Source organism: Cricetulus griseus, chromosome 2 (assembly GCF_003668045.3).
Source record: "Cricetulus griseus strain 17A/GY chromosome 2, alternate assembly CriGri-PICRH-1.0, whole genome shotgun sequence".
In the NCBI taxonomy this organism is placed as follows: Eukaryota; Metazoa; Chordata; class Mammalia; order Rodentia; family Cricetidae; genus Cricetulus; species Cricetulus griseus.
In genome coordinates, this window is record NC_048595.1 from 380265896 (window position 1) to 380281444 (window position 15549).

Below are 15549 nucleotides of genomic sequence, written 5' to 3' on the forward strand. Positions count from 1 at the left end.
GCCCTCTCTGGCCCCGCCCCCGGGGCTGCCCCCGGCCTCCTCTCCTGGTTCTGCTGGTCACTTCACCGCTGCGGCCTTGCCGCGCAGGTTCCTCTCTGGTGCGCCTGCGTCAGGTGCCTCTGCTTCCCCGGGACAGGCGTTTCAGAAAAGTTGTGGGGTGGCTGACGTAGGACTCTCCCCTCACACTGGATTGTCACACTTTTTTATTCTCAGCTAAAGCCATACCCTGAATCTGTGGTGGAAAGTTCGTTTTTTGTAGAGAGAATTTTTTTTCGGCTACTGGATAGCCGGTTCAGTAATTAAGAGCGCAGGGTGCTCTTCCAGAGGACCTGGAGTTCGATTCCCAGCATCCACATACCAAGGGATTCCCACACCCTCTTCTGGTGTCCCTGCTCTTCCAGAGGACCTGGAGTTCGATTCCCAGCATCCACATACCAAGGGATTCCCACACCCTCTTCTGGTGTCCCTGCTCTTCCAGAGGACCTGGAGTTCGATTCCCAGCATCCACATACCAAGGGATTCCCACACCCTCTTCTGGTGTCCAGAGGCACTGTACGCTCAGGGTGCACAGTATATATGATTTCTATTTTTTGCAAGAGTGTGCTTTGCATATATATATGTTGAGACGGAGTCTTATGTAGTCCAAGTTAACATTATGTAGTCCATGAACTCATTATGCAGCTGAGGATGAACTTGACTTTCTGATCCTCCTGTCTCCACAACGTAAAGTGTTGGGATGACAGACATGCACCACCACCCTTTTTTTAAAACAATTTTTCATACACTATATTTTGAACGTGTCCCCTTCTCCCCTGCCAACTCCCAGATCCTCCTCAGTTCTTCCCACCCATCAAAACAAAAAACCCAAGATCCCCAAAACAAAATAAAAAGTACACAAAAATACCATTGAGTTTTTCTGTTGGCTACTGTTTTCTATTAACTACTCCCGGGCATGGGGGCCTCCCCTGGAATGTAGTTGATATACCCAGTGAAACATTAATTATGCATGTCTGTGTATACGCATGCGGGTACCCTGGGAGTCCTGGAGCTGGTGAAAAGGAACTCATATTCTCTGGAATAGTAGTACACTTTCTGAAGCCATGAGCCATCTTTGCAGCACCCCAAGCTTAACTAGCACTTGGGGCTCCATCCCAACCTTACATGATAGCAGGACAGAGTTTGACAATACATATAACATAGCCAGAAGGTTGGGACTCTCGAGCAGGTGCCTCTTTTACTAGGGTGAGTGTAGGGGAGTTGGAAAACGTGGCCTCAGATAGAGTGCATTGGTAGAAGCAAAACAGGTTTGAGAGTCAAGTTCAGCGCTGCCCAGCTTCTGTCCTCCTTCAGCTGGCTGCATCCCAGCTCTTGGGCTTTCAGCAGTTTCTTCTCTAGAGGTGCCATTTGCTCATCTGTAGCATTCTGTTAACCTTTCCTGAAGATGCATTTTAGACTGTCTTCACCTTAGGTAGGGCACCGATGACAACAACAATGACTAGATACAATAGACCAAAGTTCCACCGAAATCCAGCAGACAGAACCTAATTAGCTTTAATTAGGGTCATTTACAGGAGCACTGGGGGTGGGTAGAGAATTACCTCCAGGTGAGTGAGCAATTATGGGCAGCACTGAAGAAAAGCTCCGACCCCCAGTAATCACTGCTACTCTAGCCTCTGGAAAGGACAGGGCTTAATGGGTCTTGAGAAGTTGGAAAGGTCTAGGGGGCCATTTTGTCAGCTGCAAATGAGCTTCTTGTGCACTGCCTCGTCTTCACAGGCTTTCAGAGCAAATGCTTTATCCTCTGAACTATTTTCCAAGATCCTCAAATTCTGTACTTACAATAGATCATTGTCAGTGCTTATAACATTATTATCCTCAAATACTAGAAACAAATCAAATATCCTTCAGTTGGATGAATGAATCCAAGCACGTTATTCAATGGAAACTATCCATAGGAATGGGAAAAAGAAAAAAAGGGGGAAAAAAAAGTAACAAAACACTAGCACACAAAACTACATGGAATCTCAAAAGAGTAACGTGGAAAGAACAACAATTTCCCTTTTCATATATATGTGGTATACATGTGTGTGCATGCTCACATGAGTGTATGCACACGTGCAAATGGGTGTGTATATGAATACATGTGTATGCGAAGGCCAAAGGATAACATTGGGAATCTTGGGGCTGGAGAGATGGCTCAGAGGTTAAGAGCACTGACTGCTCTTCCAGAGGTCCTGAGTTCAATTCCCAGCAACCACATGGTGACTCACAACCATCCATTATAAGATCTGGTGCCCTCTTCTGGTGTGCAGATATACATGGAAGCAGAATGTTGTATGCACAATAAATAAAATCTTAAACAAACAAACAAACATTGGGAATATTCCTCAATTGCTCTTAACCATATTCTTTGAGGCAGGGTCTCTCAACAAAACCCAGGGATTTTTGACACCTCTAGCCTAGCTAGTTCCTGCCTTGCTCTGAAGATGCCATCTCTGCCTTCAGAGGCTTGAATTACAGGTGGGATGCCACACCTACCTGGCATGTTCTGGGGGCACTGGACACCTGAACTCCAATCCTCTCAATCACTGAGCCATGTCTTCAGCCCCAAGGGCTATCTTTTAAATAATCCTATTCATAATACATTTTGGAAATGGCAAAAAACTAAAGAGAAAATAGATTAGTACAAGTTGGGCATGCAAGCACTTGCCTGTGAGGAAGCTGAGGCAGGAGGATTACTTGTGAGGTTGAGGCCAGTCTGGGCTACACAAATAAGACCATGTACATTAGTAGTGGTTTCTACGAACAGAGGGCATAAAGAAGTTGACTAGGATGACAGGCAAATGAGAGTTCTATATTTTGACTGGTCCAAGGGGAGAGTTGTACTGAAGGGCTGCAGAGAGGAGGGGCATTTCAAATCTGGAACCGAACTCCTGGCCTAGCTGGGTGACATTTCATTTTCAGACAGGGTCTCATTATGTATCTAGAATTCACCATGTAGATCAGGCTGGCCTCAAACTCAGACAGATCCCCCTTGTTTTTGTCTCCTGAGATTAAAGGTATGCTTGACTATGTGTCATGAGTACCAGTGGGTACAGGCAAGGGGTCCAGTGCTGTGTCCTCTGAGGCAGGTGCTACCAGGCCAACAGTCCAGCTTGAAGGAGCCTGGGCTGCCTGATCTGAAGCTTACTCTGTTGCACGGCAGCTTTTCCACTTTGGACAAGTTGCTCTTGGTGCCTCAGTTTCCTATTTCTATAAAATAAAGCTAACACTACCTAGTGCACTGGGCTACCATGAAAATTAAACAAGGCAGTAATGTTAAAAGGATGGAGTCTTTCACAGAATGAGATGTCTCCTAGTGCTCCATTTCAGAGATGAGCAAAGCAAGGAACTCCAGAGCTTTCTGCAAGGGCTCAGGTGACCATGGCACTTCCTAGCTATCCTCAAGTGGGAGGGATAGACAGGACTCTTCAGGCCTCATTTATAAGAGCACTAATCCTACCATAAAAGTTTCTTCTGGTGACCCAATCACCTCTGCAATATCTTCACTGTAGCAGGGAGGGGTTATCAATGAAAAGTCACATTTATCCTGTAGTGGTGGTGTTCTGGCCCTGAGTCTGGTACTTCACTCACAGGCTGGGCTAGGTTGAGCTTGGCCTGGTCCAGCTTGCTCAGCGCTTTGGAGCCATCTCTACGCTGATTCTGGTTCTTTCTACTGGAAAATTTGGATCTGGTTTTGTCCTGGCCCCAAGGCCCTTCCGCCTTTATATTAGAGGGAGGACCACACAGGTGAGTCTGAGAGGTTGCTGTCCACCCATTTATATGGGTGCCCAGAGCCCAGAAAGGGGTCCGTGACTCCTGTAGGTGTCTGGAGAATGGACGAGGAGAATGTTGGAGCTTGGGACAAGGTTCCATGTGAAGGAGCAAAGGGGACAGTGCTTGGCCTGTGAAGAGATGGTGGTGTAAAGCAGGCAGCTCAGAGAGCAGGTGCAACCCAGGGAGCCTGACTGGCTGGGTCTCTTGGTTCCTGGAAACCCAGTTATCCTAACTGATCTCCCTTGGCAGAAATGAGGCGCAGATACTGGCCAGGGTCAAGGTGCTGTCTGTCTGCAGTCCAGCTTGACCTCCTACAGAGGGGAGAGGGGAAGAAGGACTCAGGATGCTTGGTACTGGAATTGGGGGGAAACTGTGTAAGGACCAGGGAGTGCTTTGCCTTATCTGCCCATCTTTAAGAGCTGGAGACTTCCAGATTCAATATATCTATAACCAGGGACATTCTTTTCCCGGTGTGGGGCTGATCTGGCATCTTCCCAAGGGTACCCACTGGTTCTGCTTTCTGCTTAGGCTGTTGGAGTCTAGCACACAGTAGGTACTCAATAAATGCTTGGGTGTGTATTTGGGGATAACTACTTGATAGATAAATGAGTCAATCTCTTCCCCTACCAGGAGAGGCAAACTGGTTTATATATCTGAGCTCTTTGCTCTGTGTCCATGGACAAGTCTCACCTTCTCATCTGGCCTGTTTTCCTCTGAACCATGAGGGAGTTGCTATGGTATCCACGGGGTCCTTTATCCACCTTCCTTATCTTTATCCTGATGAGTTATGAGCAGTTCCCTACAGGCCTGCCCTGGTAGCCGTAGCCTGGCATGGCCCAGCCCCACAGACTTCTTAGGACAGGGTAGGCCAAGCCAAGCAGAGACAGGTCTGTTTGGGTAGCTCAGGGTCCTGAGACAAAAAAAAAGCAGCTCTATTGCCTTCCTGCAGAGACACTTTGAAGATCAGTGTTTTAGCTCTGGCTGTAGCAGAGCCAGACCCTGGTTACTGGGCCAAGTTTACATTAGAGTGGGGAAGAATAGAGCTTGGTAGATATAATGAGATGCCTCCTTGTTAGCTCCCATAGAGCTCCTGTCCAGGTAGGGTCTAGGCTCACTACATTCCACCTAGAGTCAGCTTAGGGGCCCCAGTGCCCCTCAAGAGTAGTAACAGCTCTGATCCAGTGCAGGGGCTATGGGAGGCCAAGGGATCCTGGGATCCCAACCTGGGTGGTATGGTAAGGGCAGCCAAGGATAATAATGGGTCCTGGTCCTCAGCCTAAGTGATCATAGCCATGACAAGGACCTTCTACCTAGTCAGAGCTACCAAGCCTGGCTTTATTTCCTCAGTTGATCCTACTAGGAGACAAGGTTCTTGGAGGTTCTCTGTGTACTTAGGACCAGCAAGGACTTGCATTGATCACATTACACCCAGAGATCAGCTATTTGCAGGAAACACAATGGTGGCACCCAAAGGATCATCACACAATAGGTATGCACAGGTATGGGGAAGAATGGCTGCTGGTCTTGTTCTGTTAGGTCAGGGAAAAGAGGGTGGCAGAACACCGAGACATGACCCTGAGAAGGAGTCTTGTGTACTGGATCTCGCCCAGTTTCAGCTGGTGTGCCCCAAAGGGGACAGGTCTATCAGCTGTGTGAACATGAGGGTGGATGCAAAGCAAAGGGCCTGTCAAAGCATGAGATCAACTGTTTATTGATTTTGTTGTTGTTGTTCTAAAATACTATACATTTAAAGGAATTTCTAAATGTTAAGGACTGTAGCATAGGAACAAGGTTTTCTGCTGGTAAGTTGTCATGACACACAGCCACAGTAAAACAGGGCGCTCTTGGCAAACACTGAAGAAACACGAATTGCTGATGTGCAACAGTGCACACTATCTGAGTTAACAAAATAAAGCCCCCCCCCCCCCCCCGAGCCTATCCCTGGGGCTCAGAACAATCCCACTGCACTTGAGGACAAGGGTACGTTGAGGGACTTGTGCTGGGGATGGAACCCCTCCAACTCTCCAGTGAGTGGCACAGGAACCGTGAAGCCTGTGATGACTGCAAAGACCTGGGAGATTTTCCAGTGCTCTGACATGGAGCTAGAGTTCTGGCCAGGGAGAATTAGACTTCTCAGCAGTCTCCACTCAGAGGTCAGAGCCACATCTTAACCGGGAGGAGGCTGTTGGCCAGCCATGCCTGTGCCTCAATGCCATGGGCTTCAAGCAGTTGACAAAACCTGCTGTCAGAAGCCACCAATGCTTCAAGAGTAGGTGAACTTTATAGATTCTCTGAATATCAAATAATATATACAGATATACATCAAGACATGAGTCTAATGTAAAGCATCTTAATCTATAGATGCAGCTGCTTTGAAAAGTTAGTCTTCTTTTAACTTTCCAAATCACTAATAAAACTGTTAATCTGTAAAAACTGAAGCCAGAATAGAGTGAAAATAATTTCTAAACATAGTGATGTTGGGGAATGCTGCAAAATGTTACCCCTGCAACTGGCACTTGCCATGGAACCCTGCTGCAGCAACCCCACATCTGGACAAAACAGAGAAATGAAGACAGCTTACATGGAGATCATCTCAGATCAATGTAGGCCATAATTTACGTGACTGGAAGAGCATATAAAAAAGTATAACTGTACATTGCCTTTAAATTAAAACCTCAAACTCTTTACTCAGAAAATGGCGTTAAAGTTTGTTCACTGAACTTGTAGGCAGGGATTCATCAGAGAAAATAATCAGTGGAACAAGAATCAGTGTGATCCATCATTGACTCAGGAGAGATAAGGGCAAGAAGGTGCAGATCCATGATACAAAGAGATGGTACGGGTAGGGAGGGGCTTGGCTTTCGCTGTTGGACCATGTCTTCCTGTGCCTAGATCTGCCCAGATGTGCTTGGAAAGGGGCCAAGTCCCCAGTGAAATCACCAGTTCATCTGCCTTCAAAACACACCAGGAAGCCTAACACAACCATCATCGTTTGCAGGTGGAGTGGATGCCAACATGGCTGCTGGGGGTGCTGCACAGGCTAAGGCTAACGGAGCTCCTGAACTCCCCACTTCCGTCTCTCCGCCAGCCTGCCCATGGCCTGTCACTGGATAGCCTCAACGTAGTTGGCTGGATATAGGCCAACCTGACCGCTGTCCAAGCGTCCCTTGCACCAACCCTGTTCATCCTCGTCCTCTATCTTGGTCAGTTCATCTCCTGCAAAACAAAAAGAGGATAGCCATAGTGACAGGGCAGGCAACACTGATCACAGAAAGTCACCTGTGCATCCAAATTCTATGTGAATGTGAAACATGCTTCTCAAAGGATCCTTAGAGGGTCTCCAGGGCAGAGGAATAGGCAGCCTCCTGAAGACGGGGCAAGACCCTGGATATTTCACTACTAAAATATATGTAACACTTCTATCCCAGATACCACTGTGATCCGAAGATGGCAGCTCTCAAAGTCACCCTGTAGCAAGTAGCAGTCCAGGTTGTAATAACACCAGGCTTAACCTTGTGCCTGTCCCGTGTGTCCCAGGCTGCCTTGCTTAGCAACATGCCCCCATGTTTTCATTCTGTGTAATGGCTCAAGGTGTCATTGGGGCTCTTACCTGCAGCTCTTTGAGGTTTTGCTTCCTGAGCTACGGCTAGCCTGGCAGACCCCTGAGCAAACAGGGTCTTCTCCCTAGACACTTCCATCTGCTGATGAAGAGACCACTGAGGCCTGAGTGCTAACACAAGGTTCCCAGGATGCAGAGCGCATGAGTGTGCTGTGCTATCATGACACAGGAGCTTACTCTCTGGGGGCAGTAAGTAAAAACAGCCTTGGCTCACAGTGAGGACATAGGCAGGGGCTAAAAAGACTGCACAAAGTCTGCAGCACTGAAGAGGGATAAACAAAAGGACTCGTAGGAGTAGGAGATACCCAAGCTACACAGTCAAGAGGACAAAGTTCTGAACCAGTGACGGCATTCTGACTAGCCCCCAAATGCTTTGAAGGACAAACTTAAGTCACTATTGTCCTTTATTATTATAATCTTGCTTCTAGTGACAGGCTAAATTGTAAGCATGGCTTCTTGCAAGAAGCTTCTGCCTAGGAGACCAGAGACAAGCTAACCCTGAGGTACCCAAGAAAGACTGCAGCTGTAGTTTGGTGGCTTCGATAGTTAAACCTTTGTCATGGTAAAGAGACAAAACATAAACATCAGAACACAGAGATCTTAATATAATTAACAGCACACAGATACCTGTAAAATCAGAGGTAGTAACTTCAGTTGGTGACTAACAGCCAGCAGACAGTGAAGGCCAATGGCTAACAAAGCACAAGTCAGAGAGAGATGGCCTTCACCTGGCCCCAACATGACCAACACACTATCATCTCCCTGGTTGGAACAAGGGGACATGCAAAGATCAAGTAGGGGAAAGGTACTATAGTTAAGAACCACACATGAAATTAGCAGGAACTTCACAAGACTTCAAGAACAAAAGACAAGCAAGTCCCCAGCAGGCTGGATGCCTCCGTTCCTGGGTGGGTATTTGGGAAGGTCACCTACCAGCCTTGAAGCTCAGCTCATCGTGTTCCTGCCCCTCATAGTCATAGAGGGCCCGAACTCGCACTTCCGATCCTGAGGTAGTGTCCTCGTCAAATGGGTTAGAGTCCCCATTGGCATCCGTGGTGAAGGGGTTGTTAGACTCGTCATCAGACCAGTCAGCAGGGTAATTCTGAGTCTTCTCGTAGCTGCTGACACTGCAACAGAGGATGACATGAGGCTCTTAGCACGGGACTGACAGAGGATGTAAGGTCCCCACCCAGAGTTCCTGCCCTACAGGCAGGTGCAGCCAGGCCCCTCTGCCATCCACACTCATCCTGAGCCCTCAAGAGAAGCTGGGGGGCTACCAATACGCCAGAGCAGTGCCTGCAGGTAGACCTCGACCCACTTCAGCAGGTCCCCCAGCTTAGACTGCCTGTCTGTCTTCTTGTAGTGGTGCTGCTCAGGCCTTAAAGGGTTAACAAAGAACAGAGGAAAAGCAACCAGAGTGTTAGCTGTGCCCTCCCAGAGAGGAGGAGAGGCCTGACACTGTCCAAGCAGGCCTGGAATGCAGAGGGCAGGCACCCAGTCCTGCAGGATTCATGCATTGCTGAAATGCTGAGGGGTGAGACCCCAAGAGACCCCTGGATAGAGAGAAAGGAGACACACAGAGAGCGAGGAGGAAGCCAGAGGGAAGTGTGTGTTCACCAACTTTTTGGTCTTAATGTCTTCCTTCTCACTGACGGTGCTGCCCGTGTCGTCCTCGTCCTCGAAGGGGTTGTAGCTGGACTGTAACTGCGTGGACTGGGCGGGGTTGCTCGGGACACTAAGGTTGCTATGGGGGAGAAAGAGAGCTTTCAGGGATCACAGCTGGGGGCCCACTGAGGGCCCTGGTGACTCCAGCTGCAGAAGACAGTGACAGCATCTCTAGAGTTACAGCAGCTCCTCCCTCATCTGATAGAAGGTTGTTGCTTGACTAAAAGATAATTATAGTAGGACATGGGGCGATACTTCAATGTGTCACTATACCTCAATCACCTGTAAGTTAATTGTCCACCACAGGTACACAAGCACTTCCTGGCTCAGGGTGTCTCCACCCCCTCATTCCCACATAAGGCTTAGTCAGTGGGAAAAATTGATGGTGGAGCTCTTCTAGGAAGCAGCAGGCCCTGAAGGACTGCATCCATGGAGTAGGGGCCTCCCCAGCTCTCCAGTGCCCCTTCTAATTAATAAACAGGCCAATGGTCAGCTTCCAGGTGTTGGAGAGTCCACAGTCAGCACTAAAGCTTGCTGCACAGAGGGCCTCTAAGGGTGCTCTGGAGTCAAACCATCCTTGGCCAACTGTCTCCCAGTTTAGCATTATCCAGCAAGACATTGGGCACTAGGGAGTAGGATGAAGAGGTTGCAGGGTGTAGCACTCTATAGGGAGCCACCACAAGAAAAATGTATAGAAAGTCACCCTGGGCTGATGTACTGTGATTCCTTGGCTACAATTACCATCCACACCAGTGGCCAGGGCTTTGGGCAGCATAAAATTGAGCAGCTACCACCCCAGAGCCATCAGAGGAAGGTGGGAAACCCCTCAAATGCCACGAGTGAACCTGTCTGGCTGTCCATGTACAGGCAGTGTGTTGGACACTACCAGACCCTCTGCCCATCTGGGCTCCCTGCACTAATGGACTTTTCTGAGGGAATTTGTGCTGGGCACTGAACTGGTGCATTCTTTCTGGGCAGCTACTAGTCCATAACATCTCCTCAGGGAGATCCCAATTCCTTCCACCTACTACTAGCACTGAGGACACTGGGGAGGATGGCTTGGTTCTGAGGTTGGGCCCTCAAGACCTCCGAGCATGAACCAGCCATGTGTGACTAGGGAGCCTGGGAGGGTAGGGGCTTAGTATCTCATTTATACCCCAAGCCTATTAACTAGAACCTGAGCTAAGGTGAAAATTACCTAAGCATGGCCCAGAGGCCTCTAGCCAAGTCCGATAGCACATACTTTCCAGAAGGTTCTAAGGATCACAGTTGGTACTCCTTCTATCCACAAGTCTTTTTATACAAAGAAGTCAGAGATTTCTGTTGTGAAGATAAGGGAGTGTTCTGTTCAGGGGCTGGGACTGAACCCAGGGCTTTTACTTGCCTGACAAATGATCTGCTGCTGAGTTACACCCCAAACCTATTTAGAAATAACTACCATTAAGTACGGGAGACTTGTGAGCATCCTCCACTGTTCTATATCTATTGGCACCTCCACAGAGATGTCCCATCAGGACGATGCCATTGGTATCATGTCTCTATCTTCTACTTCCACCCTGGGATGTTCCATGGAGATGAACACAAGCAGCTAACACTGGCACCTTCCTTATCAGGACAGGCACAGTGTGCAAAAGGCATTCTCTGGATCTTTCAGGAACACCAGCAGCAAGCAGAAAGAGAATTGAGAGATGCTTCACCCAGAGCTCACAGAGTTCCAAGAACATTTGTTCTTGGGGTCTCTGTCCCATGTGGAATTATCCAAGTGCCCAAGCTGGTGGCATCCCAGAACCAGTAGATCCTCACTCCTGACCAGATGGTCAGTTCTGGACTGCAGCTGGGCCTGGAGCTCACCTGCCAGTCTTGTTCTGCCCAGAATGGTCCCCTGTCTGGTTGATTCCTGTTAGGGTGACACCATCAGCAGCCTTCTTCTTCTCTCTCCGGCTGAGAGTTCGATTCAGATCTGCAGACCACTCCTGGGCAAGTGGGCCATGGGAAAGAAATGGGAAGTTCATTTCTGGGAACCCACAGTGGTCTAAAACATCTGTTCAGCCAGCAGCTGCCCTCCCTGTGCTATTAGTAACATTCAGCCTTTTGGCCCCTGCTCTTCTGTTTTCCAGAAAACCTCAAGCTGCCTATTGGGCTTAAAGGATATGAAGGTTAGCACCCATTTAGCCACAAGGCCCCGACATGAAATAGCAGACTCTCTAGGACATGATGGTGACAACTGAACTAGGACTGAGGGCTGGGTAAGTAGTTCAGTACTAGAGTGCCTGCCTACCACACGTAAGGCCATTGATTCTATCCCCAGCAACACACACACCACACACCTATACCCACCTCCACCCCCACAGAAACACTGAACCATGGTTCATGATACTTGAGAGCCTTCTAATCCCATTCCCTGCTCACCTCAGCTCTTAGGCTCTATCCCCCCATGCCATGGGTTCTGGGGTTCTTGAGCCTCTCAGGTAGACATAAGCCAGCCCTGTAGGGAGCCTGGCTGAGGCACACAGATTAGTCCTTGAGCACTAAGGATCCTTTCCATTTATGCTCTAAACTCTAAGTCACAGGGGTGACAGCTCTCTGACAGGTTCTGAGCATGCCTGACACATAGGAAACTGCACCAGAACTACACATAAAATCAGAGGCCAGCTGGCTATGGCATGGTAAAGGAGATTGACAGGCAGAATGCTCAGGTCTCCAAAGGGACCTTTAATCACTTTTAATTAGTAACACGCTGGCAGCTAACAGAGAAGAACAGACTTTATGCCCCCCACAGGTTTTCGGCTTTCCTAACAAGAAGCTTTCACCAACTGTTGAAACATTTAAGTGGAAAGAGGGCTAGGTTTTGATTTTCCAGAAAAGTCCCATGTGTTTATGCACTTAATGATTTCTCCTTATCTCCCATCACCATTTACCAAACGAGTGAAATTAGAACCCGGTGAGATGCCTAATCAGGTTAAAAGTGGGGGAAAAAAGCATTTGCCTTGAAAGAGTGACAAACCAACTTCAACTCTCTCTCTCTCTCTCTCTCTCTCTCTCTCTCTCTCTCTCTCTGTCACACAAACACACATACACACAAACACACATACAACTTTAAATTTAAAAATTTAAATCAAATTTGCCTTAGTGCACAGCATTGTTCCATCTTACAAAACATCAAGGCCACAGGGTGTTTTTGTTACATTAAGCCTAGCTTTTGATTTGTCAGATGGGGAAATAAAGAGTGGTCAAGAGAAACTGAGGTCCATACAGAGTGGATCACAGCCTTGGGCCACGAACCTCAACCCAAGTCACCTTGTCTATTAATGACTGTCCTGATGGAAATAAGTGGGCTGAGAACTTAGTTGGAACCTCAAGCTCCCCATGTGACCTCTGAACATAACAAGGCAGCTCTTGGGGACTACTGGAAGAAAGGACTAATGTCCTGGGGCCTCTACAGACAAGCGACTAAGCGGGCTTACTACATGCAGTAGGGAGCATGGCAATCCATGAGTTAATCATAAAACAGAAACTTACTTCATCCTTGTGGCATGAAAAATGAAAACAACTTCATTAGAGAAAGTCAGAGACAAGCTGGCAACAACTATCAACGTGAACACAAGGAACATAGGAGGACTGGTCCCTAGCCAGGGACCCACAGAGAGGAGCCCACAGACTCTGGCCAGGTTACTTCTTCCAGAAGGACAATCAACCCAATCTCATCATTGTTGCCCTCTTTGGAGTAGCAGCCACCCTGAGGGGAGCAGGAGAGTATCACATACATGGTGCCTTGTGCCACTCTACAGCAACGAGCAGACTGGAAGCCGAGCATAAACTGTGCCTAGGATACCACTTAGCATACTTTTTCCCACTATGCTGTGCCAGTGGAAGAAGCACTGTTTGCTCTATGGCCACTTAAACTAGAAAGTGGACCCTAATGTCTCCTAGGGCCCTGCCTGCTCTGCAGCCTCCTGGAGAAATCATGAATATCCAAAAAATGGAATTGTGGGGGCGAGCACTAATACAGTTCAAAAAGGGCTGAGAAATTTGTGGGGAGCCCAGGTCTATGTGATAACCCAGTATAGATCAGGTTATGCCCTTCAATAACCCCAGGTTGCTATTCATACTTGAACATAGAAAAACTAAGCTACACAAGGATAGCTGCTTGCTAAGGCGTAAGGACAGACGCAGTCCAGGTTCTGGCTACTATCAGGCCATAGAAGCCATAGCCATGGCTAGAGACATCTGTCTGGCTTGGAGGACTTTTATTAGCAGTTGCAAGGTGGGGGCCGATACCATACCAAATGAATGAGGAGAGAATGCCTTCCTTCAGGGAACATGGCTGGTAGGGCTTCTGGCCACTACCTCCTACACTGCTGTTAGGGAGCTGGGTGGGGCCTGGTGACCAAACCCTAGCCTCAAGATCCATGGGCTTTCATATTTTATAATATAAAGATACTGGCGCCTAAGGCCCAAAAATGGGAGAACAGGAAATTAAATTTGAGACAAGATTCATTGGATTTACAGCCCAAAGCAGGAAAAATCCCCCAAGAAAAGGATAAGTAGTTCACTACTACTGGCTGCACCTGTGGCCTAAAATGAGGCCTGGGGAAAGACTGGGCACTTCTGGATATCCTGGTCGGTGGGATAAACACAATTTTTTTTACACTACCCCAGTCAGGACTATTGCATATACAAAGCAGGGAGTTAGAGCAACATTCATAGCCCAACTAAAGGGGTAAGGTCTCTTCCCAGGTGAGCAGAGTTAACTCCTTACCTCAAACTGTGGCCAGTTCATGGCCATGCCTGGCCCATGGTTGGCTCTGAACCACCTCAGGTCCTCTACTGCATCAGCTGCTTTGATGTTCTGCTCCAGCTCTCGGTAAATGGTTTTGTAGCTAAATCAGAGACAGAAGGACAGCTCTAAAAAAGGCAGGGCCCAGCCACCATTCCTCACAGCCACAACAGGCCCTGTAGCCTGCAGGAATCTGTCTCCCAGACATAGATCAGGAACACCATTCCTGGCCATCACATGTATAGACACACACACCACCCTCTAGAACCTGGGACCCACCAACAAATAAGCTTCAACATAACCAGGCGGCACACTGAGACTTGCCCTGCATCAGATCCTGGGTGTGCTCTGTGGCGCAACTATGCAGTCCCATTGGGTCAGGTCATGTTGAGGAAGAAGCCCCCTCCTCCATCTCTCAGGAGAGCTGGAGGTTTTCCTCCCCAAGTGAAAGGTAGTATGGGAGGAGGGCAGAACTATGAGAGCCAGTCTGGCCTCCTGCAGCCAAGAACACGGGTCTTGGCTGGACCCGAGAGACCACTTACTATCTACACAGGCGGTTCTTTACTTTTTCTAAGCCTCAGTTTCTGTCAATGTGGAGTGGGCATAAGACATAGTCTATCTAAGGATTGGATTGTGTTCTCCAAATACAATAGCTGAAGCCCTAACCTCAGGAGGTGACCTTTGCTGAAAACAGGGTCTATAAAGTGGACCCAATGTAGCAGGACTGCTGTCCTTTTATAAAGGAGACGTCTACATTAGATAGCCAAGGAAAGATGGCCTGAGGACTGGACAGAAGTGGTCAGATGTCCTGAAAGCTGAGGCCTGTGGCAGACCCCACAAGCTAGAAGAGGCAGGAAGGACCTGCCTGGAGCCTTTAGGAAGAGTGTGGCCACACCTTGGTTTATGATTTCTGTCTTCTAGAACTGAGTGATGAGCTTTCCTTGTTGTCTGCCATGCCACCCAGATTCTGTTACAGATGGCCTAGGAAAGACCACACCATGTGCCACCCCCTCTTACTCCCACCCACCACCACCACCACCACTTCCCCCATGGCTTGGAACATAGGGGCAGACTGCACTGATTCAGGCCTTTGCCACAGCCAAGTACAAACATAGTGGAAGGTACCTCATACACAGAAGAGCAGGACACAGTCCCGGCCCTGGTCCTTTTCCTGCCCACTAAAAGCTGTTTAGCAGCTCAGTTTCCTAACCAGCAAGATGGGGACAATTCTGCCTACTTTCCAGGCTGTCACAGAAATGAAATGACAGCAGAGCAGCTGTGCAATGACTACTTTCCATCTTCTTCGAAGAGACAAAAGGATGTCATTTTCTACTGACAACAAGCTTTGACCTGACATTCCTTTCTCAAAGAAAGAGAAATGTGTCACAAGTCAAACTGTAGTGTTTTGCCATTCTGGCCTCCCCAGGACCTACAGTCATCAAGATGCCAATGGTGGAGCTGGCAACAGGGATGAGAAGATCTTTACAAGGGACTGTCCTTGGGGGCAGAAGACATGAGGCCTGGCCAATGCTGCATCAGCCCAGGCGGATTTCCAGAATACTGGGTTTGGCTGGTCCTGGCTGTGGCACCACAACAGACAGCTTCCCTCCCTGTCCAGACCCATATGGAGCTGGCAGCATCAAGCCCACCATGCCTGCCCTGCTGAAGCCTT

The 15549-nt window shown here is 48.4% G+C and overlaps 1 protein-coding gene across 6 annotated transcripts in view; it reads right to left on the reverse strand.

The window, feature by feature from the left end:
* Positions 1-5507: 5507 nt before the first annotated feature.
* The window catches only part of Pacsin2 (protein kinase C and casein kinase substrate in neurons 2), a 94875-nt gene continuing 84833 nt past the window's right edge, over positions 5508-15549 (reverse strand). For 3 of the 6 annotated variants that reach the window (XM_027396114.2, XM_027396117.2, XM_027396115.1), the window contains 5 exons: positions 13860-13980; positions 10952-11073; positions 9057-9179; positions 8369-8562; positions 6920-7032 (listed from right to left, as the gene is read on the reverse strand). In XM_027396114.2, the coding sequence (XP_027251915.1) occupies positions 6920-7032; positions 8369-8562; positions 9057-9179; positions 10952-11073; positions 13860-13980 (673 nt within the window). Of the gene's footprint in view, positions 7033-8368; positions 8563-9056; positions 9180-10951; positions 11074-13859; positions 13981-15549 lie in introns of all 6 variants that reach the window. The other 3 variants (XM_027396118.2, XM_027396119.2, XM_027396120.2) reach the window with 2 other exon arrangements.